This window comes from Poecile atricapillus, chromosome 4 (assembly GCF_030490865.1).
Source record: "Poecile atricapillus isolate bPoeAtr1 chromosome 4, bPoeAtr1.hap1, whole genome shotgun sequence".
Lineage (NCBI taxonomy): Eukaryota > Metazoa > Chordata > Aves > Passeriformes > Paridae > Poecile > Poecile atricapillus.
Window position 1 is genome coordinate 74,862,257 of NC_081252.1, and position 25,293 is coordinate 74,887,549.

General features: G+C 59.4%; 1 protein-coding gene across 2 annotated transcripts; it reads left to right on the plus strand.

The window, feature by feature from the left end:
• HSPA12B (heat shock protein family A (Hsp70) member 12B) lies at positions 1–25,240 on the plus strand. Of its 2 annotated transcripts, none has more exons than XM_058837725.1 (13): positions 1–157; positions 8,750–8,807; positions 12,282–12,382; positions 14,148–14,272; positions 14,923–15,109; positions 15,391–15,495; positions 15,787–15,903; positions 18,152–18,323; positions 19,853–19,939; positions 20,251–20,355; positions 21,817–22,075; positions 22,261–22,364; positions 23,283–25,240. In XM_058837725.1, exons 2-13 carry the CDS (start codon positions 8,765–8,767, stop codon positions 23,921–23,923), a joined length of 2,046 nt encoding a protein of 681 aa, XP_058693708.1. In that variant the 5' UTR covers positions 1–157; positions 8,750–8,764; the 3' UTR covers positions 23,924–25,240. The 2 variants fall into 2 exon arrangements, with proteins under 2 accessions (XP_058693708.1, XP_058693707.1); XM_058837724.1 differs by lacking the exon at positions 1–157 and adding an exon at positions 5,936–6,145 and having other exon boundaries at positions 23,283–25,239.
• The last annotated feature ends 53 nt before the right edge of the window (positions 25,241–25,293 follow it).

Consider the following 25,293-nt stretch of genomic DNA (forward strand, 5'->3'; position numbering starts at 1 on the left):
GCGGCGCTGCTGCAGCCCCCACCCCGTTCCGTGCCCCTCACGGTTTGTTTTCCTTTCCCGGAGAACTCCGGCTGACCCGGGGCTGGGAAGAGCCTCTGGAGCGGGGGGAGCCCGGCTGGACCCCCGGAGCAGCCCCCGGAGCAGCCCCCTCCTCTCGGTAATGGTTTGCAGCTGCCTCCTCCTCACCCTCCTCTTCCTCAGGGGGGGCTGCGGGACACCAGGATACGGCCAGGGGCACCCGGGGAGGGGACAGGGGGACAGGGGGACACCAGGACACGGCCAGGGGAAGCCCGAGGAGAGGACACGGGGACAGGGGGACACCAGGGAACGGCCAGGGGAAGCCCGAGGAGAGGACACGGGGTAGAGGGACACCAGGGAACGGCCAGGAGCACCTGGGGAGCGGACACGGGGACACAGGGACAGGGGGACACCAGGGCAGTGGCACCCGGGGAGGGGACATGGGGACAGGGGGGGCTGGGGGACACCAAAGCCGGAGCATCTGGGGAGGGGACACGAAGGGAACCATGAGGGGAAGGGTGGAGGTGTGTGAGCACGCGAGTGTGCAAGTGTGTGTGTGTGTGTGTGTGTGTGTGCACACATGGAGTGTGTGACTGGGGTGTGTGTGCATGTGTGTGTGTGAACAGGAGTGTGTACACGTGTGTGTGCGCGCATAGGTTGTGTGAATGGGGTGTGTGAATGGGGTGTGTGTACATGGTGTGTGTAAATGGAGTGTGTAAAGGGGTGTGTGAATGGGGTGTGTAAATGGGGTGTGTAAATGGGGGTGTGTGAATGGAGTGTGTAAATGGGGTGTGTGAATGGGGTGTGTAAATGGGGTGTGTGTACATGGGGTGTGTGAATGGGGTGTGTAAATGGGGTGTGTGAATGGGGTGTGTGTACATGGTGTGTGTAAATGGAGTGTGTAAAGGGGTGTGTGAATGGGGTGTGTAAATGGGGTGTGTGAATGGGGTGTGTGTACATGGGGTGTGTGAATGGGGTGTGTAAATGGGGTGTGTACACGCGTGTGTGTGCACATGGGGTGTGTGAATGGGATGTGTGTACATGGTGTGTGTAAATGGAGTGTGTAAATGGGGTGTGTGAATGGGGTGTGTGTGAACTGGTGTGTGTGTGCTCATGGAGTGTGTAAATGGGGTGTGTAAATGGGGGTGTGTGAATGGGGTGTGTAAATGGGGGTGTGTGAATGGAGTGTGTAAATGGGGTGTGTGAATGGGGGTGTGTGAATGGGGTGTGTAAATGGGGTGTGTAAATGGTGGTGTGTGAATGGGGTGTGTAAATGGGGTGTGTGTGCACACGGACTGTGTAAATGGGGTGTGTGAATGGGGTATGGGCACATGGGATGTGTGTGTGAATGGCGGTGAGTGCACATGGGATGTGTAAATGGGGTGTGTGCACAGGGGTGTGTGAATGGGGTGTGTGTGAATGGGGTGTGTGTCAATGGGGTGTGTGAATGGGGTGTGTGAATGGGTGTGTGTGTGCACATGGAGTGTGTGAATGGGGTGTGTACACGCATGTGTGTGCACATGGGGTGTGTAAATGGGGTGTGTGTACATGGGGTGTGTGAATGGGGTGTGTAAATGGGGTGTGTGAATGGGGTGTGTGCACATGGGGTGTGTGAATGGGGGTGTGTACATGGAGTGTGTAAATGGGGTGTGTGTGCACATGGGATGTGTAAATGGGGTGTGTACATGGGGTGTGTACATGGGGTGTGTGAATGGGGTGTGTGAATGGAGTGTGTCAATGGGGTGTGTAAATGGGGTGTGTACATGGGGTGTGTAAATGGTGGTGTGTGAATGGAGCGTGCACATGGGGTGTGTGTGCACATGGGGTGTGTAAATGGGGTGTGTGAATGGGGTGTGTAAATGGGGTGTGTGTGCACATGGGGTGTGTGAATGGGGTGTGTAAATGGGGTGTGTGTGCACATGGGGTGTGTAAATGGGGTGTGTGTGAATGGGGTGTGTAAATGGAGTGTGTGAATGGAGTGTGTAAATGGGGTGTGTGTGTACATGGGGTGTGTAAATGGGGTGTGTGTGCACATGGGGTGTGTAAATGGGGTGTGTAAATGGGGGTGTGCACATGGGGTGTGTAAATGGGGTGTGTGTGCACACGGACTGTGTAAATGGGGTGTGTGAATGGGGTGTGTAAATGGGGTATGGGCACATGGGATGTGTGTGTGAATGGCGGTGAGTGCACATGGGATGTGTAAATGGGGTGTGTGCACATGGGGTGTGTGAATTGGTGTTTGCACGTGTGTCAATGGGTGTGTGTGAAGGGGTGTGTGTGCATGTGTGTGTGTGTAAATGGGGTGTGTAAATGGGGTGTGTAAATGGGGTGTGTAAATACGGTGTGTGCACAGGGGCGTGGCACACGTGTGTGCACACATGGGAGTGCAAACGCTCTGTCCCTGTGGGTGTGCAAGAACACCGTGAGTGTGTGCGGGTGTGCAATAACACCGTGAGTGTGTGTGGGTGTGCAAGGACACCGTGAGTGCCTGTGGGTGTGCAAAAACACCGTGAGTGTGTGGGTGTGCAAAAACACTGTGAGTGTGTGCGGGTGTGCAAGAACACTGTGAGTGTGTGTGGGTGTGCAAAAACACCGTGAGTCTCTGAGGGTGTGCAAGGACACCGTGAGTGTGTGCGGGTGTGCAAGAGCTCACAAATGCCGCGGGGAAACTGAGGCCCGCCCGTGGTGCCCGTGGGTGCCCCCCCCCCGAGCTCGGGGCTTTCCGGGGACCTCTCGGGGTTTTCCAACCCCAAAATCCCCCAAATTCCCGCCAGGGGGACCCCGGAGGGGCCCCGGGAATGTGGGAATGGCAGATTTTGGATGGGATAGGGGCAGGGAATTTGGGAATGGCAGATTTTGGATGGGATAGGGGCAGGGAATTTGGGAATGGCAGATTTTATAGGATAGATGCAGGGAATTTGGGAATGGCAGCTTTTATGAGATAGAGGCAGGGAATTTGGGAATGGCAGATTTTATGGGATAGATGCTGGGAATTTGGGAATGGCAGCTTTTATGGGATAGATGCAGGGAATTGGGGAATGGCAGCTTTTATGGGATAGATGCTGGGAATATGGGAATGGCAGATTTTGGATGGGATAGGGGCAGGGAATTTGGGAATGGCAGATTTTGGATGGGATAGGGGCAGGGAATTTGGGAATGGCAGCTTTTATGGGATAGATGCTGGGAATATGGGAATGGCAGATTTTGGATGGGATAGAGGCCGGGAATTTGGGAATGGCAATTTTTATAGGATAGATGCAGGGAATTTGGGAATGGCAGATTTTATGGAATAGAGGCAGGGAATCGGGGAATGGCAGATTTTGGATGGGATAGAGGCCGGGAATTTGGGAATGGCAATTTTTATAGGATAGATGCAGGGAATTTGGGAATGGCAGATTTTATGGGATAGAGGCAGGGAATTTGGGAATGGCAGCTTTTATGGGATAGAGGCAGGGAATTTGGGAATGGCAGCTTTTATGGGATAGGGGCAGGGAATTTGGGAATGGCAGATTTTGGATGGGATAGGGGCAGGGAATTTGGGAATGGCAGATTTTGGATGGGATAGGGGCCGGGAATTTGGGAATGGCAACTTTTATAGGATAGATGCAGGGAATTTGGGAATGGCAGATTTTATGGGATAGATGCTGGGAATATGGGAATGGCAGCTTTTATGGGATAGAGGCCGGGAATTTGGGAATGGCAGCTTTTACGGGATGGCCGCCGGGAATGTGGGAATTGGGGTGGCACCGCGTCCCCGCGGGCGCGCTGCCCTTGGCGGGGCGGGGGGAAGGAAGCGATCCAGCCCTTCCCAGGCCGGGTGGGATCCAGCCCCGCTCCCGGAGCTCCGGGAGAGGAGGGGGGCGGGGGGCTGCACCCCCTCCCCGCGGGGTCACCTCGGTGTGCTGGGGACAACGTCCCTCGGTGTGCCAGGATCCGTCCCGATCCGCCAGCTCCGTGCGGACAGCCGGGAGGGAGGCGATGGTGGGGATGATGATGATGATGGTGATGATGATGAAGACCCGCTGTAGGTCCCGGCTCGGGAAGGTCCAGTTTATCCATAAAAAGTTTGGGAAGGAGCAAACCGGGAGCGCCGGGCAGGAGGGGAGGGGCTGTCCGCATCCTGTCCCCAGCTCGGGGACACGGTGCCACCCCGCTGTCCTGCTGGGGGACATTGCTGGGGGACACCGGCTGTGAGTCCGGGCTGGGCTCCGGCCTCGCTTCCAGCCCCGGCTCTCCGTCCTCATCCCGGGTTTCCTGTCCCGGCTGCATTTCCATGGGCCGGGCCTCAATTCCCGGAAAGCGCTACCTCATCCCTGTCGGGGCGCCAGGGACGCAAACACGGGCGGAGCCCCCGGCCTTGTCCCTGTCCCCTCCCTCCAGAACCTTCCCCAGCTCCGGGACAGCGGTGCCAGGCGGGGCTGGGGGGGCTGGGACACCCAGACCCCCAAAAATCCCGGAACAGCCCCGGTAAAATCCCAAATGCCGCTCCCACCTGTCCCCTTCGGGCTCTGGAGGTCGCCTGGTTCAGGAGGTGACCCTTTGTCCCCTCCCCGGTGTCCCCCACCGGTGTCACCCCTGTGGTCACCGCTGGTCATCTGGCACATCCCGCTCCAGGTCCAGGCATTCCCGGCCAGGGGCTTGATCCCAATAATCCTAGGGGTTTGATCCCAATAATTCCAGGGGTTTGATCCCAATAATTCCAGGGGTTTGATCCCAATAATTCCAGGGGTTTGATCCCAATAATTCCAGGGGCTTGATCACAATAATTCCAGGGGTTTGATCCCAATAATCCCAGGGGTTTGATCCCAATAATTCCAGGGGCTTGATCACAATAATTCCAGGGGTTTGATCCCAATAATCCCAGGGGTTTGATCCCAATAATTCCAGGGGTTTGATCCCAATAATCCCAGGGGCTTGATCCCAATAATTCCAGGGGTTTGATCCCAATAATCCCAGGGGTTTGATCCCAATAATTCCAGGGGTTTGATCCCAATAATTCCAGGGGCTTGATCCCAATGATTCCAATGATCTCAGTGATCCCAGCAAATGAAACAATCCCAAACCACCCAGGATCTCAGTGACCCCAATGATCCAAACGATCCCAACAATCTCAGTGATCCAAATTATCCCAATTTCCCCAAACGGTCTCACCGATCCAAATGATCCCAATGATCCTAATATCCAAGCGATCCCAACAATCTCAAGGACCCCAATGATCCAAGTGATCCCAATTATCCCAACCATCCCAAGCTATCTCAGCACTCCCGACTACCTCAGCTCGGTGATCCCAATAATCCCAAATATCTCAATTATCGGAGTCATCCCAATATTCTGCCTGTGCTTCTGAGGCTCCCATGGTGGATTCTTCCCGTTATGGAGATTTTTGGGAATGATAGGATGGACCCTTTGTCATGCTCCTTCCCTTGGGGACTCACGGATCTGATCCCAAATCTGGGATCTCCCAGCTCTGATCCCAAATCTGGGATCCCCCGGCTCTGCTCCCACCCTCGGGACTTCCCAACTCTGATCCCAAATCTGGGATCCCGGACCAGATCCCATTCCCGGGACTCCCCGCCTCTGCTTCCCGGCACAACCCGATCCAGGATCCCCCTTTGGGAATGGGAAAGACCCCGGGGAGGAGAATCCCGGGATAATCCCGAGCTCTGGACTCGGGACGGGGCTGGATGCGGGGACAGAGCCGAAGCCACCCGGGACACGCAGCGACAAACCCGGATGGATTCAGACAGTTTCAGGGGCACTCTGGGGGGTGCGGGGGTGGCGTGTCCCCCATCCCGGCCCCTTGGGGACCCTCGTCCCCCCTCGCTGGCCGTGGCCGGGCGGGGAGCGGAGGTTCCGCCGCGGCGGGGCCGGGGCTGGCCCTGCCTCCTCCTCCTCCTCCTCCTCCTCCCGCTGCTCCCGCTCCCACATCTGCAGCTGGAATTGCAATTTGAGGCGCTGCCTGGGCCGGGACAGGGAGTGGGAGGAAGCCGGAGCGCGGGGGGCTGCGCGGGGCCCCGACGGGGACAGAGCCGCGGGCACGGCGGGGACGGCCGGAGCCAGCAGCCCGGCGGGCACAGCCCGAGTGACAAAGCCGAGGGGTCCCCAACCCGTGTCCCCCCGCACAGCGGTGAGTGGCCGGCGGGGGTGGCGGGGGCCGGGGGACAGCAGGGCCTGGGGACGTGCGGAGTGGGCCTGTCCCCTGGCCGAGGTGAGGGTGGCACCGCCCCTGGGGTCTCTGCCGGGTTTGGGGTGCCAGGACTCCGCGGGGTCTTCCCGGTGGGAATGGGGGGCTGTGGGAATCGGGGGGGAGTGGGGATGGACGCTCGGACGCTGTCGCCGTGTGTCCTGTGCTGGGGGACACCGCTGCGACCCTTGGGGACAGCGCTGTGGTCATGGGGGACGCCCCAGGGACAGTGCCACAATGCGCCAGCACCGTGCAGGGGCGCCGGGGACACCCCTGGGTGGCTCCCGTGTCCCAGCCACGGCCGAGGGGACAGGAAAGGGCCCCAGGGAACCCCAAAAGCTTCTCTGGAGGATTTGGGGGGTCCCAAACCCAAAAGCCACGCTCAGCCCTGGCACAGCGGGGATGTGGGGACAAACAGCTCCTTCTGTCCCAGCACGTCTGGATGGGAGCCACACAGCTGCCCTGAGACTCCCAGGTGTGCTGCGGGGACACCCCGAGATCTGGGGACACCCCGAGTTGTGGGGACACCCCGAACTCTGGGGACACCCCCAACTCTGGGGACACCCCGAGATCTGGGGACACCCCGAGTTGTGGGGACACCCCGAACTCTGGGGACACCCCGAGTTGTGGGGACACCCCGAGTTGTGGGGACACCCCGCACTCTGGGGACACCCCGAGTTGTGGGGACACCCCGAACTGTGGGGACACCCCGAACTCTGGGGACACCCTGAGCTCTGGGGACACCCCGGGTTTGTGGGGACACCCCGAGCTCTGGGGACACCCCGAGTTGTGGGATCACCCCAAGTTGTGGAATCACCCTGGTTTTGTGAAATCACCCCAAGTTGTGGGGACACCCCGAGCTCTGGGGACACACCAGGTTGTGGAATCACCCCAGCTTTGTGGGATCACCCCGAGTTTGTGGGGTCACCCCGAGTTTGTGGGGTCACCGTGCCCTGCCAAGCCGGTGTCCCCGTGCCACTCTTGGCCGTGACACCGCCCCGGTGTCGCTCCTGCCTCCTCCGCCCAGATCCCGTCCCAAACTTTGTTTCCTTTCCCCGTTTCCGTGAGCCCCCGCAGAGGAGGAAATGGTGGAAAATCCTCAAAATCGCTGCTCCGGCCGGAGGGAACCCGGGAGCCACCGGGATCCTGCCCTGGAGGGGACCCCCGGAGTCGGGGGCTCCGTCCGGTGTCCCCCGGGTGACAACAGCGTGGTCACCGCCCGCTGCCGGGGGACACCGCGGGGGCTTGAGGCCACCCACCCTCCTCGCCAGGGGGGGACTGGCACCTTGGGGACAAAGGTGGCTGTCGGCCACCCCCTGCCAGGCCACGGGGAGGATTTTGGCCACCCAGAGCCCGGAGTGACCCCCTGGAGCCCCCGTGGCCATGGAGGGACAGGGAATGAAGCCACAGAGCCACCAAAAGGGCTGGCGCGTCCCTCTGGCTCCCCCGTGGGATGTGGGAGCTCAGGACGGCGGCGTTGGGGACATTGGGGACATCCCTGCCTATCCCAAACCAGAACCCGAACCCCAGGCAGCTGGGAAAAGTCACAAATCCCGGATTGGCGGCTGATTTCCAGAGTGTGAAAACCTCCTGGAAAGCCCCATTTTGGTGGAAAAAGACCCATTTTGGTGGGAAAAAACCCCATTTTGGTGGAAAAAGCCCCATTTTGGTGGGAAAAAGCCATATTTCGGTGGGAAAAGCCCCTGGACCACCCCCAGGACCCCCCTCAGTGTCACCCCGGAGCCACCAGCACCGCCTTCCCCGCCCTCAGCTCCGGGGTGGCCAGAGCTGGACCCCCCCAATTCCAGGGAAAACCTCCCCACCTGCCGCTGGTATCCCGAGGGGTTTTTTTGGGAAGAGGGGAGGCTGCGGGGGCCGGCGGCTCGTGGGTGGGTTTGGCTCACGGCGAGGCCTCTCCCGATGAGCTCAGCCCCATCCCGAGCCTCTGGATTTGTGGGATGAGAGCGGCCGGGGCGGGCTGGGGGGCTCGGAGGTGGCAGGAGGCTGTGGCCTCGGGAAGGGAGCCAGCAGCTGAGGTGTTATCCCGGGAAGAAGATTTGGAGCTGGTCCAGGGCGGGTCACAATCCCTGGGAAGAGCCGGGATCCCTTTGGCCACCGCGCTTACATCAGGAAAATAAATCGGGATTTTTCCTAAACATGCCCAGACCCCCTCAAAAAAAACCGGTTTTGGTGAGAAATGTGCAGGAACAGCGATTTCCACACAGCTGTGCCCCGCACATCTGTATCCTGCACATCTGTCCGACCTGCTCGGTGACGGGAACTCGGGTCCCTGTCCTCACAGCGGCTGTGACAGCCGGGGACACCCTGGGCGGTGACAATCGCCTGTGCCCCAAACTGGGACCGCCGCTCCCACACCCCGTTGTGAACTGGGATTTGGGGTCCCCTCCTGCCGACCCTACAAATCCCAGCCTCATCCCTGGTGCGTTTTTTGCGGGGGGAAAGGCTGGGGTGACACTGAGGGGACACTGTGGCCACCCCAGGCTGCCGAGGGGACACAGGGATGGATTTTGTCCCTTCCTTTTCCAGGCGGGCAGCAAGGCCATGGCGATGCTCCTGGAGCCCGGGATGCAGAGCCTGCGGATGGGTAAGGATGTCCCCAGGGGGGTGGCACTGGCTGAGATGTCCCCTGGCCCCCCACCTCAGATGATCATTCCATGTCCCTTGCTGTCCCCACTGTGTCCCCTCCGCAGCTCCTGCACTGGGGTAACCGGAACCAGCTGTGAGAGGAAACCTGATCCCGCCATCCCAAATCTGATCCTGCCATCCCAAACCTGATCCCGCCATCCCAAATCTGATCCCACCATCCCAAACCTGATCCCGCCATCCCAAACCTCATTCCATCATCCCAAACCTCATTCCATCATCCCAAACCTGATCCTGCCATCCCAAACCTCATTCCATCATCCCAAATCTCATCCTGCCATCTCAAACCCGATCCCGCCATCCCAAACCTGATCCCACCATCCCAAACCTCATCCCACCATCCCAAACCTCATCCCACCATCCCAAACCTCATCCCGCCATCCCAAACCTCATCCCAAACCTGATCCCGCCATCCCAAACCTCATCCCACCATCCCAAACCTCATTCCATCATCCCAAATCTCATTCCATCATCCCAAATGTGATCCCACCATCCCAAACCCGATCCTGCCATCCCAAACCTGATCCCGCCATCCCAAATCTGATCCCACCATCCCAAACCTGATCCCGCCATCCCAAACCTCATTCCATCATCCCAAACCTCATTCCATCATCCCAAACCTGATCCCACCATCCCAAACCTCATTCCATCATCCCAAATCTCATTCCATCATCCAAAATGTGATCCTGCCATCCCAAACCTGATCCCACCATCCCAAACCCGATCCTGCCATCCCAAATCCGATCCCGCCATCCCAAACCTGATCCTGCCATCCCAAACCCGATCCCACCATCCCAAACCTCATCCCAAACCTGATCCTGCCATCCCAAATCTGATCCCACCATCCCAAACCTGATCCCGCCATCCCAAACCTCATTCCATCATCCCAAACCTCATTCCATCATCCCAAACCTGATCCCACCATCCCAAACCTGATCCCACCATCCCAAACCTCATTCCATCATCCCAAATCTCATTCCATCATCCAAAATGTGATCCTGCCATCCCAAACCTGATCCCACCATCCCAAACCCGATCCTGCCATCCCAAATCCGATCCCGCCATCCCAAACCTCATCCCACCATCCCAAACCTCATTCCATCATCCCAAACCTCATCCCGCCATCCCAAACCTCATTCCATCATCCCAAATCCAGGCGTGCGGAGGCTGCGGCAGGAATTACTCCCCCCCGGCCTCCCCCCGACCCCGATCCTTTTCCACAGGAATGAGGTTTCATGTCCAAAGCTCTCCAGAGCCCCCCGGGGGGGGGTCACCGCTCCCCTCGGCTCTGTCGCACGCGGAGGCAGAGGAGAGACCGTTCCCGTTTGTCCGGGATCAAATATTTATGGGACAGGCAGGGATACAGGGAAAGGCACTTAGGGAGCAGGTGTAAGGGACAGCAGACGTGTCACCCGCACAGCTCCGGGGGTGGCAGGACAATCACTGTCATGTGGCTCTTCCCAGACACGGAAAGTTGGGATCAGACCAATCCCAATCCCAGTCCCAGTCCCAGTCCCTATCCCAATCCCAATCCCAATCCCAATCCCAATCCCAATCCCAATCCCAATCCCAATCCCAATCCCAATCCCAGTCCCAGTCCCAGTCCCAGTCCCAATCCCAATCCCAATCCCAATCCCGCTGCTGTTGGGGGATCCCAGAGCATTCCCAGAGCGCTCCCTGGGGCTCCTGAGCTTCCTGAGGGTGTCCCAGTGGATGTCCCAGTGCGAACTGGTGGCACTGGGAGCCGGGCTGGGTTTGTCTGGACTCTGGCAAAGAGGAGATGGAGTTTTGTTCTTCCCTGAGGAGCCTCCGCTGTTCCCAAATTTCTCCAACCATGGGGCCCCTCCGTTCCCAAATCTGTCCAACCATGGGGCTCCCTCTGTTCCCAAATCTTTCTGACCATGGAGCCTCCTCCCTTCCCAAATCTCTCCGGAGCCCGGCTTGGGGTGGGCGCTGTTCATCCCTGCTCCCGTCCCCGATCCCGGCAGGATCCCAGCAGATTCCCAGCAGGGTCTGCAATCCCAAAGCGCAGGTTTTGGAGCTGACAGTCCCTTCACCTCCTCGGTGTCACCACCCAGACCCCGCACCTCATTCCCAACACTTCACCCCATCCCGTTCCCTTGGGAAAGCCGCTCCATCAGCTCCCCCGGCTCCTTCCAGCTGGAGCCGGTCCAGCGGCTCTTTCGTGGGCGGTGATTAATTAATGCCGGCTGCTAATTGGAGCCAGATGCCTGGGACAGTACGGGAGGGACAGCCCCGTGTTCCTGGTGTGGGGCGGGAACTCTGGGGCTCATCCCATCCCGATTGTGGGATCATCGGGTGTCCCCGGGGCTGGAATTCTGCTCCTGGAGGGGACAGGGACGGCTGGTGGCTCTGGGAGGAGGGAAAAATCCTCTGTGCCCAGGATCCCTGAGGTCCCCACCCCCAGGTTTTGGGATCACGAGGGAGCTTCCAGGGTCTCCAGAAAACTGGGATGTTCCGGAGCATGGCTGGGGGTATGAGCTGGACCCACCCTCCCTCACTGGTTCTCCATGGATTTGAAGCACAGTCACTTCCTTTCCCTCTTTCCAAGTTTTCCCCCATTCCCACTGAATCCAAACATTCCAGCTGCTGACCCGGAGCAGCTTCCCTATCCCTGGAAGTGTCCAAGGCCACGTTGGAGCCACCTGGGATAATGGAGGATGTCCCTGCCCATGGGTGGGGTGGCACTGGATGGGATTTAGGGACCTTCAACCTATGGTTGAATGGTCCCAATGGTTGGGACCTCCAACCATTCCATGATTTTATCAACTCCACATCTGGAACCCCCACAGTGACTCTGTCCCTTCCACCAGCACATCCACCCTGGATCCATCTCCATCGGGATGTCCTGCCTGGTGTCTCCTTGGGGAAGGGTCTTTGGGAAGGGCTGGGATCCCTTCCCGCCTGGATTTGTCTCCATCAGGTTGTCCAGTGTGGTCTCTCCTTGGGGAAGGGTCTTTGGGAAGGGCTGGGATCTCTTCCCACCCGGATCCATCTCCATTGGGATGTCCTGTGTGGTCTCTCCTTGGGGAACGGCTGGGATCCCTTCCCACTCAGATCCATCTCCATCGGGATGTCCTGCATGGTGTCTCCTTGGAGAAAGGTCTTTGGGAAGGGCTGGGATTCCTTCCACTGGGATCCGTCTCCATTGGGATGTCCTGCGTGGCCTCTCCTTGGGGAAAGGTCTTTGGGAACGGCTGGGATCCCTTCCCACTCAGATCCATCTCCATCGGGATGTCCCCCGTGGTCTCTCCTTGGAGAAAGGTCTTTGGGAAGGGCTAGGATCTCTTCCCACCCGGATCCATCTCCATCGGGATATCCCGTGTGGCCTCTCCATGGGGACGGTTCTCTGGGGGCGTTGGGGTCACCCAGACTCACCCGTCCGTGTCCCCAGGTGCCAACGGCGAGCGGTGCCCGACGCCATCCCCGCCCGGCTCCCCGGGGACACCCCACGACAGCTGCAGCATCGCCCCACTGACGCCTTCCCAGTCACCGGTGAGTGCGGGACCAGTAGGACCATCGGGGTCCCAGTAAGGCCATTGTGGGATCCCAGTAAGGCTGTTATGGGGTTCCCAGTAAGGCCTTTATGGGGTTTCCAGTAAGGCCTTTATGGGTTTTCCAGTAAGGTGGTTTAGGGGTCCCAGTAAGGCCACTATGGGGTTCCCAGTAGGCAGTTTTGGGGTTCCAGTAAGGCCATTATGGGGTTCCAGTAAGGCAATTTTGGGGTCCCAGAAAGACCATTATGGGGTCCCAGTAAGGCCACTATGGGGCTCCCAGTAAGGCAATTTTGGGGTTTCCAGTAAGGCCGCTGTGGGGTCCCAGTAAGGCCACTATGGGGTTCCCAGTAAGGCAGTTTAGGGGTCCCAGTAAGGCCAGTGTGTGGTCCCAATAAGGCAGCTTTAGGGTCCCAGTAAGACTAGTGTGGGGTCCCAGTAAGGCCATTATGGGGTCCCAGTAAGGCCAGTGTGGTGTTTCCAACAAGACCATTATGGTGTTCCCAGTAAGGCCACAGTGGGTTCCTGGTAAGGCTAGTGTGAGTCTAATAAGGCCACTGTGGGGTTCCCAGTAAGGCAGATTTGGGTTCCCAGTAAGACCACAATGGGGTTCCCAGTAAGACCACTGTGGGCTCCCAGTAAGGCAGTTGTGGGGTCCCAGTAAGACCATTGTGGGGTCCCAGTAAAGCTGTTGTAGGGTCCCAGTAAGGCTACTGTGGGGTCCCCGGGAGCAGCTGGCATCTGTCCCTTTGTCCTTTCCCCCTCTGGTCCTTCCCCAGTTGCTGCTCCCCTCCCCTCCCAGTCCAGCCTCCATCACCCCCAGTCCCACAGGATGGCTCAGTCTATCCCTAGAACCTTTATCCACGGGATTTTCAGGATGGAGGGGTTTTCCAGCTCTGGAATGACCCACCAGGAAAAGTTTAACCCCACAAAACTCCCGCACTCCTCTGGAGCTGCCGGGTGTGGGAGGCCGCGTTCCAGAGCCGGATCCTCCCTGGAGCTCCTTGTCACTGCACATTCCTGCACCAGCTGCCTCTTCCCTGCTGATCCCGGCACTTTTCCCGGCCAGCTCGTGTCCGCACTTATCAAATCTGGGGACATTAAAAGTTAACAAGGCTTTCAGCTTCCCGTGGTGACACGGGAACGGGGCCTTGTCACATCCTCACGGCTTCTTCGGCAAGGGGACAGCCCCGGAGGGAAGGGACAGGGACACGGCACGGGGACAGGAAAAGTGAGGGAGCAGCAGTGGGAACATCCCAAAACATCTGGGCCAGGGGGATTTTCAGCTGGGGGACCCTTGGGGACACCTGGGACAAGGTGGGATTGGACACAGGGAAGGTTTTTGACCGAGTGATCTTGGGGACACCTGGGGCAATGTCCCTCGGACTGAGACCGGACACAGGAATTTGGGATCTCAGCTCTGATGTCAGGGTCCAAATTAGGGGGGCTCAGCAAAATAAAAACAGGATCCCCCCAACCACCCTGGCTGCTGCCATGGGCATCCATCCCTCCCCAGGGTTGCCCAAATCCCTGTGTCCCATCGGAATTGCCTTTGGGAACGACCACAGCCCCCCCGAGGAATACGGGAGAAGCTTTTCCCAGTGTGTAAGAAGAAGAATCACCCATCAGGGAATCACCAAATTGGATGAAAATCTGGGAAAAGTCCTGAAAATCCTGGGGAAATGAACCCCTTCCTGGGGTTTTTACTCCTTTTTCGGTATGAGCCAGACCCAGATGAGTGCTTGATCCCATTCCTTGCCTTCCAGCGGAGTGAGGCGCGCTCCCAGCAGACCCCGTCCTTCTCCGTGGTGGTGGCCATTGACTTCGGCACCACCTCCAGTGGTTACGCCTTCAGCTTCACCAGCGATCCCGAGGCCATCCACATGATGAGGTGAGCACCTGCCAGAGGCCCTGGAATTGCTCCCGGAGCAGAGAAAGGACTTTTATGGCCCCAAAATGGTCAGAAGTTGGGTTGGTGGAAGGTGTGGAATGGGGATACTCCAAGGGCTGGAGCCCCTCTGCTCTGGAGCCAGGCTGGGAGAGCTGGGAATGTTCCCCTGGAGAAGGGCAAAATGCAGGGAATGCTGAGAGTCCCTGCAGGGGCTCCAGGAGAGCTGGAGAGGGACTGGGGCCAAGGGCTGCAGGGACAGGAGCCAGGGAATGGCTTCCCAAGGGAAAGGGGAGATTGGGCTGGGATCTTGGCAAGGAATTCCTGCCTGGGATTCTGCAGTTCCCAGATTTTCCCTGGCTGATCCCTCGATCCCTGGGAATGTCCAAGGCCGGGTTGGACATTGGGATTGGATCCACCTGGGATGGTGGAAGGCATCCCTGCCCATGGAATGGGGTGGCACTGGGTGGTCTTCAAGGTCCCTCCCAACCCAAACCATTCTGGAATTCCATGAAATCCCTCGGAGGATGGAGCAGGATCACTCCTCCTCCTTTGTCCCCTTTTAAGGTCCTTCAGACCACGCCCATAGTAACACATTAAACCTGGCAGGACCCATTCCCTGGAAGTTCACCGGCTCCGGCTCCTCTTTGCAGGAAATGGGAAGGGGGGGACCCGGGCGTGGCCAACCAGAAGACCCCCACCAGCCTCCTGCTGACTCCGGAGGGGACATTCCACAGCTTTGGCTACACCGCCCGCGATTACTACCACGACCTGGACCCTGAGGAGGCCCGCGAGTGGTTCTACTTCGAGAAGTTTAAGATGAAGATCCACAGCACCAGCGTGAGTTCCTGCTCCCATCCTGATATTCCCGGTGAGATCCTGGCCAGGTTGGGAATTGAAAAGTTTGGGAGAAAACCCCCATTTTAGCCAATTTTAGGGCGTGAATTTGAGGTTCTGCCATCAGAGATGCTCCAGGGTGGGTGGATGTGGCTGCACAAACCTTCAGGTGCCTGAGGTCCAGCTGTTCTGGTTGGCTCAGGGGGATGAGCAAATTCCCGAGGTCTGGTGATGGATCTGGCCGCTCCCCAGCCCCTCGGGTGATCCATTTTCTGTTCCCTCAGGATCTGACCATGAAAACCGAGCTGGAAGCTGTCAATGGGAAGAAGATGCCGGCGCTGGAGGTGTTTGCCCATGCGCTGCGCTTCTTCAAGCAGCACGCGGTGCAGGTGGGGCCATCGCCATGCCTCCCTCTCCTTCCCAAATGGAATCCTCCGTGTCCTCTCCACGCATTCCATGTGAGGGTGGGGAAGGGCTGGGCTGGAATTCCCAGATCTGCTGTGGCTGCCCCTGGATCCCTGGAAGGGTCCAAGGCCAGGTTGAACATCAGGGCTTGGAATCACCTGGGATCGTGGAAGGTGTCCCTGGGTGGGATTGGATGGGATTTAAGGTCCCTCCCAACCCAAACCATTCCATGACCGGAAGCCCCCAGGGGTCACCTCCTGCTTGTCCCCTGGCAGGAGCTGAAGGACCAGTGCCCGTCCCTCCCCGAGAGCGATGCCATCCGCTGGGTCCTCACCGTGCCGGCCATCTGGAAGCAGCCGGCCAAGCAGTTCATGCGGGAAGCGGCCTACAAGGTGGGGGGACTCTGGAGGGTGGTGACCCTCAAAGGAGTTGTGGTCTCCGGAGTATCCCCTTCCTCCCTCCAACTGAATTCCCACTGCCCGAGGAAAGGGTTAGGTGGGGTCTTGGGAAGGAATTCCTGGCTGGGAGGGTGGGGAGGGGCTGGGATGGAATTCCCAGCTTTGCTGTGGCTGCCCCTGGATCCCTGGGAGTGTCCAAGGCCAGGCTGGACATTGGGATTGGATCCACCTGGGACAGCGGAAGGTGTCCCTGCCCATGGCAGGGGTGGGAATGGGATGGGATTTAAGGTCTCCTCCCACCCAAACCAACCAAAAGTTGTTGGGTGATTGGGTGGTTGGATATGGTCGCGCAGTTGGCGCATTGGTTGGTTTGGGTTGTTGGTTGAGTGGTGGTTGGGTGCTTGGATGGTTGGTCTGATGCTTGGGTCACTGGTTGGGTGGTTGGTTGAGCAGGTGGCCATTGGTTGGGTGATTGGCTTGGTGCTCGGGTCATTGGCTGGTTGTTGGTTGGTTGGTTGGTTGTTGGATGGTTGGTTGGTTGTTTTGGTGTTCAGGAGATTGGCTGGTTCACTGGTTGACTTGGTCATTGGTTGACTGGTTGGATGATTGAGCAGTTGATTGGTTGGGTGGTTGGTTGAGTGGTTGGGTCATGGGCTGGGTCATTGGTTGGGATGTGAGGTCATTGGTTGGCTGGTGAGGTCTTTGGTTGGTTGTGTGGTTGGATGGGTGGTGAGGGTGTTGGTTGGGTTGTTGGTTGGGTGGGTGGTTGGGTGTATTTGCAGCAGGATGAGGGGTTGGGTGTTTGGCTGGGTTGGTTGGTTGGGTGGTTGGGTGGGTGGCCAGGTCATTGGTTGTGTGGTTGGTTGGTTGGGTGTTTGGCTGGGTTGGTTGGTTGGGTGGTTGGATGGGTGGTTGGGTGTTGGTTGGATGGCTGGGTGGGTGTTTGATTGGGTGGTTGTGTGGTTGGTTTGGTGGTTGGTTGGGTGTATTTGCAGCAGGATGAGGGGTTGGGTGGTTGGTTGTGTGGTTGGTTGGGCGGTTGTGTGGTTGTTTGGGTGGTTGTGTGGTTGTTTGGGTGGTTGGTTGGGTGTATTTGCAGCAGGATGAGGGGTTGGGTGGTTGGTTGGTTGGTTGGTTTGGTGGTTGTGTGGTTGGTTTGGTGGTTGGGTGGTTGGTTTGGTGGTTGGGTGGTTGGTTTGGTGGTTGGGTGGTTGGTTGTTTGGGTGGTTGTGTGGTTGGTTTGGTGGTTGGTTGGGTGTATTTGCAGCAGGATGAGGGGTTGGGTGGTTGTGTGGTTGTTTGGGTGGTTGTGTGGTTGGTTTGGTGGTTGTGTGGTTGGTTTGGTGGTTGTGTGGTTGGTTTGGTGGTTGTGTGGTTGGTTGTGTGGTTGTATGGTTGGTTTGGTGGTTGTGTGGTTGGTTTGGTGGTTGGTTGGGTGCATTTGCAGCAGGATGAAGGGTTGGGTGCTTGGTTGAGCGGTTGTTTGGGTGGTTGTGTGGTTGGTTTGGTGGTTGTGTGGTTGGTTTGGTGGTTGTGTGGTTGGTTTGGTGGTTGGTTGGGTGTATTTGCAGCAGGATGAGGGGTTGGGTGGTTGTGTGGTTGTTTGGGTGGTTGTGTGGTTGGTTTGGTGGTTGTGTGGTTGGTTTGGTGGTTGGTTGGGTGTATTTGCAGCAGGATGAGGGGTTGGGTGGTTGGTTGTGTGGTTGGTTTGGTGGTTGTATGGTTGGTTGGGCGGTTGTGTGGTTGGTTTGGTGGTTGGTTGGGTGTATTTGCAGCAGGATGAGGGGTTGGGTGGTTGTTTGGGTGGTTGTTTGGGTGGTTGTGTGGTTGGTTTGGTGGTTGTGTGGTTGGTTGTGTGGTTGGTTGTGTGGTTGTATGGTTGGTTTGGTGGTTGTGTGGTTGGTTTGGTGGTTGGTTGGGTGCATTTGCAGCAGGATGAGGGGTTGGGTGGTTGGTTGTGTGGTTGGTTTGGTGGTTGTGTGGTTGGTTTGGTGGTTGGTTGGGTGCATTTACAGCAGGATGAAGGGTTGGGTGCTCAGCTGGGTGCTTGCGCTGAGCTCTCAGGGCTGAGGGGCTGATTGTCCGGTTGAGTTTTTGGGTGAACATTCCGACATTTGGCGAGTGTTGGGCGCTCCAGCATTCCACAATCCCAGATCCGGGTGAGCACCAAGGGGATGTGGACAGGCCCCAAGAGCCCCCAGTCCCCGTTCCCTGCCCGGCCTGTCACCGCGTGTCCCCACAGGCTGGGCTGGTGTCCCCAGAGACCCCGGAGCAGCTGCTGATCGCGCTGGAGCCCGAGGCCGCCTCCATTTACTGCCGGAAGCTGCGGCTGCACCAGCTGATCGAGCTCAGCTGCCGCGCCCCGGCCAACGGGGCCGAGCGCCCCCACCCCATCGATTCCAGCTTCCGGCAGGGTGAGGGGCGCAGGGAATGGGGTCGGGATGGGGCCGGGGCCTGGAGGAGCAGGGAATGGGATCTGGCCCTGCATGCCGGATCTGGAGGGTCCATCAGCTGCTGCAGCTGGGGAAATCCCCGGAGACCCCATTCCCAGAGATTCCATTCCCAGAGACCCCATAACCCCAGAGACCACCCCATTGCCAGAAACTCCTTTGCTAGAGACCCACTGTGCCCAGAGACCCCCTTCGCAGAGACCACCCCATTGCCAGAAACCCCACTGCCAGAGACCCACTGTCCCCAGAGACCCCATTCCCAGAGACCCCATAACCCCAGAGACCACCCCATTGCCAGAAACTCCATTGCCAGAGACCCTCTGTCCCCAGAGACCCCATTCCCAGAGACCCCATAACCCCAGAGACCACCCCATTGCCAGAAATCCCGTTCCCAGAGACCCCATTCCCATAGATCCCCTGTCCCCAGAGACCCCATTCCCTGAGGCCCCATTACCCCAGAGACCCCTCCACTGCCAGAAACCCCATTCCGAGACCCCATATCCCCAGAGACCCCATTCCCAGAGACCCTCCCATCCTCACACCCCCATTCCCAGAGACCCTCAGCCCCAGAGACCCCTCATTCCCAGACCTCTCATTCCCAGAGCCCCCCATTCCCAGAGCCCCCCATTTCCAGAGACACCCACATTCCCGGAAACCCCTTTCCCAGAGATCCTCAGCCCCAGAGACCCCTCATTCCCAGACCCCTCATTCCCAGAGCCCCCCATTCCCAGAGACCCCCACATTCCCAGAACCCCCATTCCCAGAACCCCCATTCCCAGAGACCCCACTCCCCCCGTCCCCAAATCCAGGGCATTTTTTCCTGCTTTCCCAGAGGCCACCAAGCCGTGTCCCCTCCCCGGTGCCACCCAGGCCACCACCCCGTGTCCCTGGGCCACCTCCAGGGACTGTCCCCCATGGATGGATCCCTGTGCCAGCCCCAGTTTTCCCAGCGGGGATCGAGCCCCACAATTGAGATGGAGATCTCCGGATGGAGATTTGGGGTCCCGTGGGATTTACGGGGTTGCTCGCGCTGATCCCGAGGATGAGGAATTATCCACGTGCCAAAAATATCCCAGGATAACCCCACCTTTCCCAGCTCATCCCGGCTCTTCCGGGCGGCTTTGATGTTCCCGGGACAGGGGGAGCAGAGGAAACCCCACCCGGCCCGTGGGGTCCGGGGCGGAGGTGGCATCACGGGTGGGCACGAGGTGATCCCGTGGGATCCGGGGGGATCCTCTGGGATCCCAGCAGGGCAGCGGGAAAGCGGGATCAGCCCATCCATGCTGGAGCTGGCTCCTTTTGGGGTCCCGCCTGGAGGGGAGCGGTCACCAGCGCTCCCAGCACGGCCCCCACAGCGGGAATGGGGCGGATCCCGCGGAATGGGGCGGATCCCATGGAAATGAGGAGGATCCCATGGAATTTGGGTGGATCCCATGGAAACGCGGGGGATCCTGACCTCGCTGCCGACCCCTGGCTCTGCCCCCCCCCCCCAGCCCGGGAGCAGCTCCGGCGATCCCGGCACAGCCGCACCTTCCTGGTGGAGTCGGGAGTGGGCGAGCTCTGGTCGGAGATGCAGGCAGGTACGAGGGGGGGACACGGGTGGGGTGGGTCCCCACTGGAGATTCCCAAATCCCGGGGGTCCCCCTGGAATGTCCCCTTGGTGGCAAAGCCACCCCCAAACACCCAAGGGCGCTCCTGCCATGGGGGGTGACACGGGTGGCGCCTGTCACTTGACCCCACAGAAAGGGCGGGGGTCTCCCTGCCACCATCCCATCCCTTCGTCTCTCCGCCCAATTCCCAACGTTTCGGTTGAGGATCCGTTTTCCCTGGAAAAGCGCAGCGCTGTGTCCCCGCGGGTGGCTGCCACCCTGTCGCTGTCCCCCCCGTGCAGGTGACAGGTACATCGTGGCCGATTGTGGCGGCGGAACGGTGGATTTGACAGTGCACCAGATCGAGAAGCCGCAGGGGACGCTGAAGGAGCTCTACAAAGCCTCGGGTGGGATGGGGGCCCCTTTCCATCCTTTTTTCCCTCGCCCCGGGATCCTCCCGGGACACCAAACCCGGGCTGGGATCTCAAATCCGGGCTGGGACTCCAAACCCGGGATGGAACCCCAAATCTGGGCTAAGACCTCAAATCCGGGCTGGGATTTGAACCTGAACTCAGACCCCAAACCTGAACTCAGACACCAAACCTGAACTCAGACACCAAACCCGGGCTGAGACCCCAAACCCGGGTAGAGATCCTAAACCTCAGCTGGGACCCCAAACTCTGGCTGGACCCCAAATCCGGGCTGGGATCCCAAACCCAAGCTGGAACCCTAAACCCGAGCTGGTACCTCAAACCCGGGCTGAGACCCCAAACCCCGGCTGAGACCCCAACCTGGGCTGAGATCCTAGGCCCGAGCTGGGACCCCAAACCCGAACTCGGACCCCAAACCCAAACTCAGACCTCAAACCCGGGCTGGGACCCCAAACCCGGACTGGGACCCCAAATCCGAGCTGGGACCTCACATCCGAACTCAGACCCCAAACCTGAACTCAGACCCCAAACCCGAACTCAGACCCCAAACCCGAACTCAGACCCCAAACCTGAACTCAGACCCCAAACCCGAACTCAGACCCCAAACCCGAACTCAGACCTCTAACCCAGACTGGGACCCCAAACCTGAGCTGGGACCCCAAATCCGAGCTGAGACCCCAAACCCAGACTGGGACCCCAAATTCGAGCTGAGACCCCAAACCCAGACTGGGACCCCAAATCCGGGCTGGGACCCCAAACCCGCCCCACGAAAGGGTCGTGGGTGGGGCTGTGGCCCCACCTGGTGGCGGCGGGGGGAAGTGCAGGGGGACAGGGGGACAGAGAGGGGACAGAGGGACGGGGGGATGGATTGGGGGGACAAGAAGGGACAGGGGTGAATTAGGGAGACACGGTGGGGCAGGGACGAGGGGGATGGTGGGTGAGGGGGGACAGAGGGACAAGGGACTGGGGTGGAGGGGACAGAGGCGTGTGGGGGACCTGGGGACGTGGATGCCATCGCAATGAGGACATGGGGACATGGTTGGGGTGCCACGGGGATGTGTGGGACTTGAGGATATGGGGATGTCGGGATTTGGGGACGTGGGACATGGGAATGTGGGGGATGTGGGGATACGGTGCTGGGGGGGACATGGAGGACATGGGGACATGGAGGATGTGGGGGATGCGGTGATGGGGGACACGAGGACGTCCGGATGGGGGACACAGGAGACACAGGGATGTGGGGATGGGAGACATGGGGCTGTGGGTGCCACAGGGACATGGGGATGGCAGACATGGGGACCACAGGGACGTGGGGACATGGGAATGTGGGGGACATCGTGACATGGAGATGTGGGAGGCTGCAGTGATGGGGGACACGGCTGCCATGGGGACACGGCTACCACGGGGCCACCTCCTGACCCCACCCTCATCCCTCAGGAGGTCCCTACGGGGCCGTGGGTGTGGACCTGGCCTTCGAGAAGCTTCTGTGCCACATCTTCGGGGACGATTTCATCGCCACCTTCAAGGCCAAGCGTCCGGCGGCCTGGGTGGACCTGACCATCGCCTTCGAGGCGCGGAAGCGCGCGGCCGCCCCGAGCCGCTCCAGCCCCCTCAATATCTCCCTGCCCTTCTCCTTCATCGACTTCTACCGCAAACACCGCGGCCAAAACGTCGAGACCGCGCTCCGCAAGAGCAAGTGAGGGGTGACGCGGGTTGGGGACATCTCGGGAGCGCGGGGACACGGAGGGAGTGGTGTTGAGATGAAAGAGGGAAAGCGAAGGGGGGAAAGGCGGGATAGGGGTGTTGGGGTGGGAGGGAAGAGGACAGGGAAGGACCAGGTGGGAGTTCTCGGTCACCCCTGGTTCCGCTGTCCGTCCCCAGTGTCAACCTGGTGAAGTGGTCATCCCAAGGGATGCTGCGGATGTCACCCGAGGCCATGAGCGAGCTGTTCCAGCCAACCATCACCCACATCATCCAGCACATCGGTGGGGCCTGGGGACACGCCCATCCATGGGGAACCCCTGTCCTAACCCACCCCCGGTCCTTGGGATCACTCCCCATCACTGGAACCTTCCCCGTTACTGGAAACCCCCATTCCTGGGATCGTTCCCATCCCTGGAATCCTTCCCTGTCCCTATGAGCCCCCCATCCTTGGGACCATCCCATGCCCGAGATCCCCCCATTGCTGGGACAATCCCACACCCTGGGACCCCCTTTGTCCCTGGGACCACCCCTGACCCTGGAACCCCCATTCCATCCCTGGGACCCACCTTGTCCCAGCGATCCCCCATTCCTGGAACCCATCTTGTCCCTGGAACCCTCCCTGTCCCTGGAACTCTCTCAATTCCTGGGACCCACCTTGTCCCTGCGATTTCCCATTCCTGGAACCCTCCTTGTCCTTGGGATCCCCCTTGTCCCTGGGAACCTTTTATCCCCGGAACCCCCATTGTCCCTGGAACTGTCCCTGGAACTGTCCCCGGGGCCCCGTTCCATCCCTGGAACCTACCTCGTCCCTGGGATCCCCCATTGTCCCTGGGACCCTCCCTGTCCCTGGAACCCCCCTTGTCCCTGGGAACCTTTTATCCTTGGAACCCTCCTTGTCCCTGGAACCCCCATTGTCCCTGGAACCCCCATTGTCCCTGGGACCTCCATCCCTGTCCCTGGAACCCCCATTGTCCCTGGAACCCCCATTGTCCCTGGGACCTCCATCCCTGTCCCTGGAACCCCCATTGTCCCTGGGACCCCCATTGTCCCTGGGACCTCCATCCCTGTCCCTGGGTCCCCATTCCACCCCAGGAACTTCCCCCATTCCTGGACTCCCCTCATCCCTGGCACCCCATCCCCCCCACCCCTTCTCCACCAGCCCGATCCCAAACCTCCCCTTTTATCCTCCCCCTCTCCAGACACCCTCCTGAAGAAACCCGAGGTCCAAGGCATCAAATTCCTGTTCCTGGTGGGCGGCTTCGCCGAGTCGGCCATGCTGCAGCGGGCGGTGCAGGCCGCCTTCGGCCACCGCTGCCGGGTCATCGTCCCGCAGGATGTGGGGCTGACCATCCTCAAAGGGGCCGTGCTCTTCGGCCTGGACCCCGGCGTGGTGCGGGTGCGCCGCTCCCCGCTCACCTACGGCGTGGGGGTCCTCAACAAGTTCGTGGAGGGGAAGCACCCGCGGGAGAAGCTGCTGGTCAAGGAAGGCAAGAACTGGTGCACCGACATCTTCGAGAAGTTCGTCACCGTGGACCAGTCGGTGGCGTTGGGCGAGGTGGTCCAGCGGAGCTACTGCCCGGCCCGGCCCGGCCAGCGCCGGACCATCATCAACATCTACTGCTGTGACACCGATGACGTGGTGTACATCACCGACCCCGGCGTCAGGAAGTGCGGAACCATCAGCCTGGAGCTGGGGGACGTGGGGGACGCGGGCCCGGCGCGGGGCCGGCGCGAGATCCGCACCAGCATGCAGTTCGGGGACACCGAGATCAAGGTGACCGCGCTGGACACGCGCACGGCGCGCAGCGTGAGGGCCACCATCGACTTCCTGTCCAACTGAGGGGTCCCAGGATGTGCCACCATCGACTTCCTGTCCAACTGAGGGGTCCCAGGATGTGCCACCATTGACTTCCCGTCCAAGGGGTCCCTGGGACCTGCCACCATTGACTTCCTGTCCAACTGAGACTCTCCAGGATGTGCCACCATTGACTTCCTGTCCAACTGAGGGGTCCCAGGATGTGCCACCATTGACTTCCCATCCAAGGGGTTCCTGGGACCTGCCACCATCGACTTCCTGTCCAACTGAGGGGTCCCAGGATGTGCCACCATTGACTTCCCATCCAAGGGGTTCCTGGGACCTGCCACCATCGACTTCCTGTCCAACTGAGACTCTCCAGGATGTGCCACCATCGACTTCCTGTCCAACTGAGGGGTTCCTGGGACCTGCCACCATTGACTTCCTGTCCGACTGAGGGGTCTCTGAGACGTGCCACCATCGACTTCCTGTCTGAGACTACCCAGGATGTGCCACCATCGACTTCCTGTCCAACTGAGGGGTCCCAGGATGTGCCACCATCGACTTCCTGTGTAACTGAGACAACCCAGGATGTGCCACCATTGACTTCCCATCCAAGGGGTTCCTGGGACCTGCCACCATCGACTTCCTGTGTAACTGAGACAACCCAGGATGTGCCACCATCCACTTCCTGTCTGACTGAGGGGTCCCTGGGACCTGCCACCAACGACTTCCTGTCCAGCTGAGACTTTCCTGGAGACTGCACCATTGAATCTCCAACTCAGACCCCGCCATCATCATGGGGACACCGCCAGGACCTGTCACCATCAACTTCCTGTCCAACAGAAGGTTCCTTGGAGATGCCACCATGGACTTCCTGTCCAACCAAGGGGCCCTGGAGATGCTACCATCAAATCCTGTCCAGCTGAGACTGTCCTGGAGATGCCACCATTGACTTCCTGTCCAACTGAGATCCTCCTGGAGACGCCACCATGGACTCCCTGTCCAACTGAGATCCTCCTGGAGATGCCACCATCAATTTCCACCCCGTCTGAGACCTCCTGTCATTGTGAGGACCATCCCAGGCCCTCGCACCTTCGATTCCCTCCCAGACTGAGACCCCCCCGTTATCCTGGGGACCCCAGGCCCTGCCCCCCACCCTCTCCAGGTCCCCCTTGAACTGGAATTTGCCTCATGATCCCTCCCCATCCAAATAGTCCCAGTCCCAGTCCAGGACTATTTGGGATCATCCACCTGGGGGTGTCCCCTGTCCCTCTGGGCGGGTTCATGGAGGAGATCCGGGCTCCCGGCCCATTCCCAGTGGGATTTTCCTCCTTCCCGAGGTGGGATTTTGTACTTTAACCCCCACAGGCATGTAAGATATCTTTATATTTATATATATATATATATATATA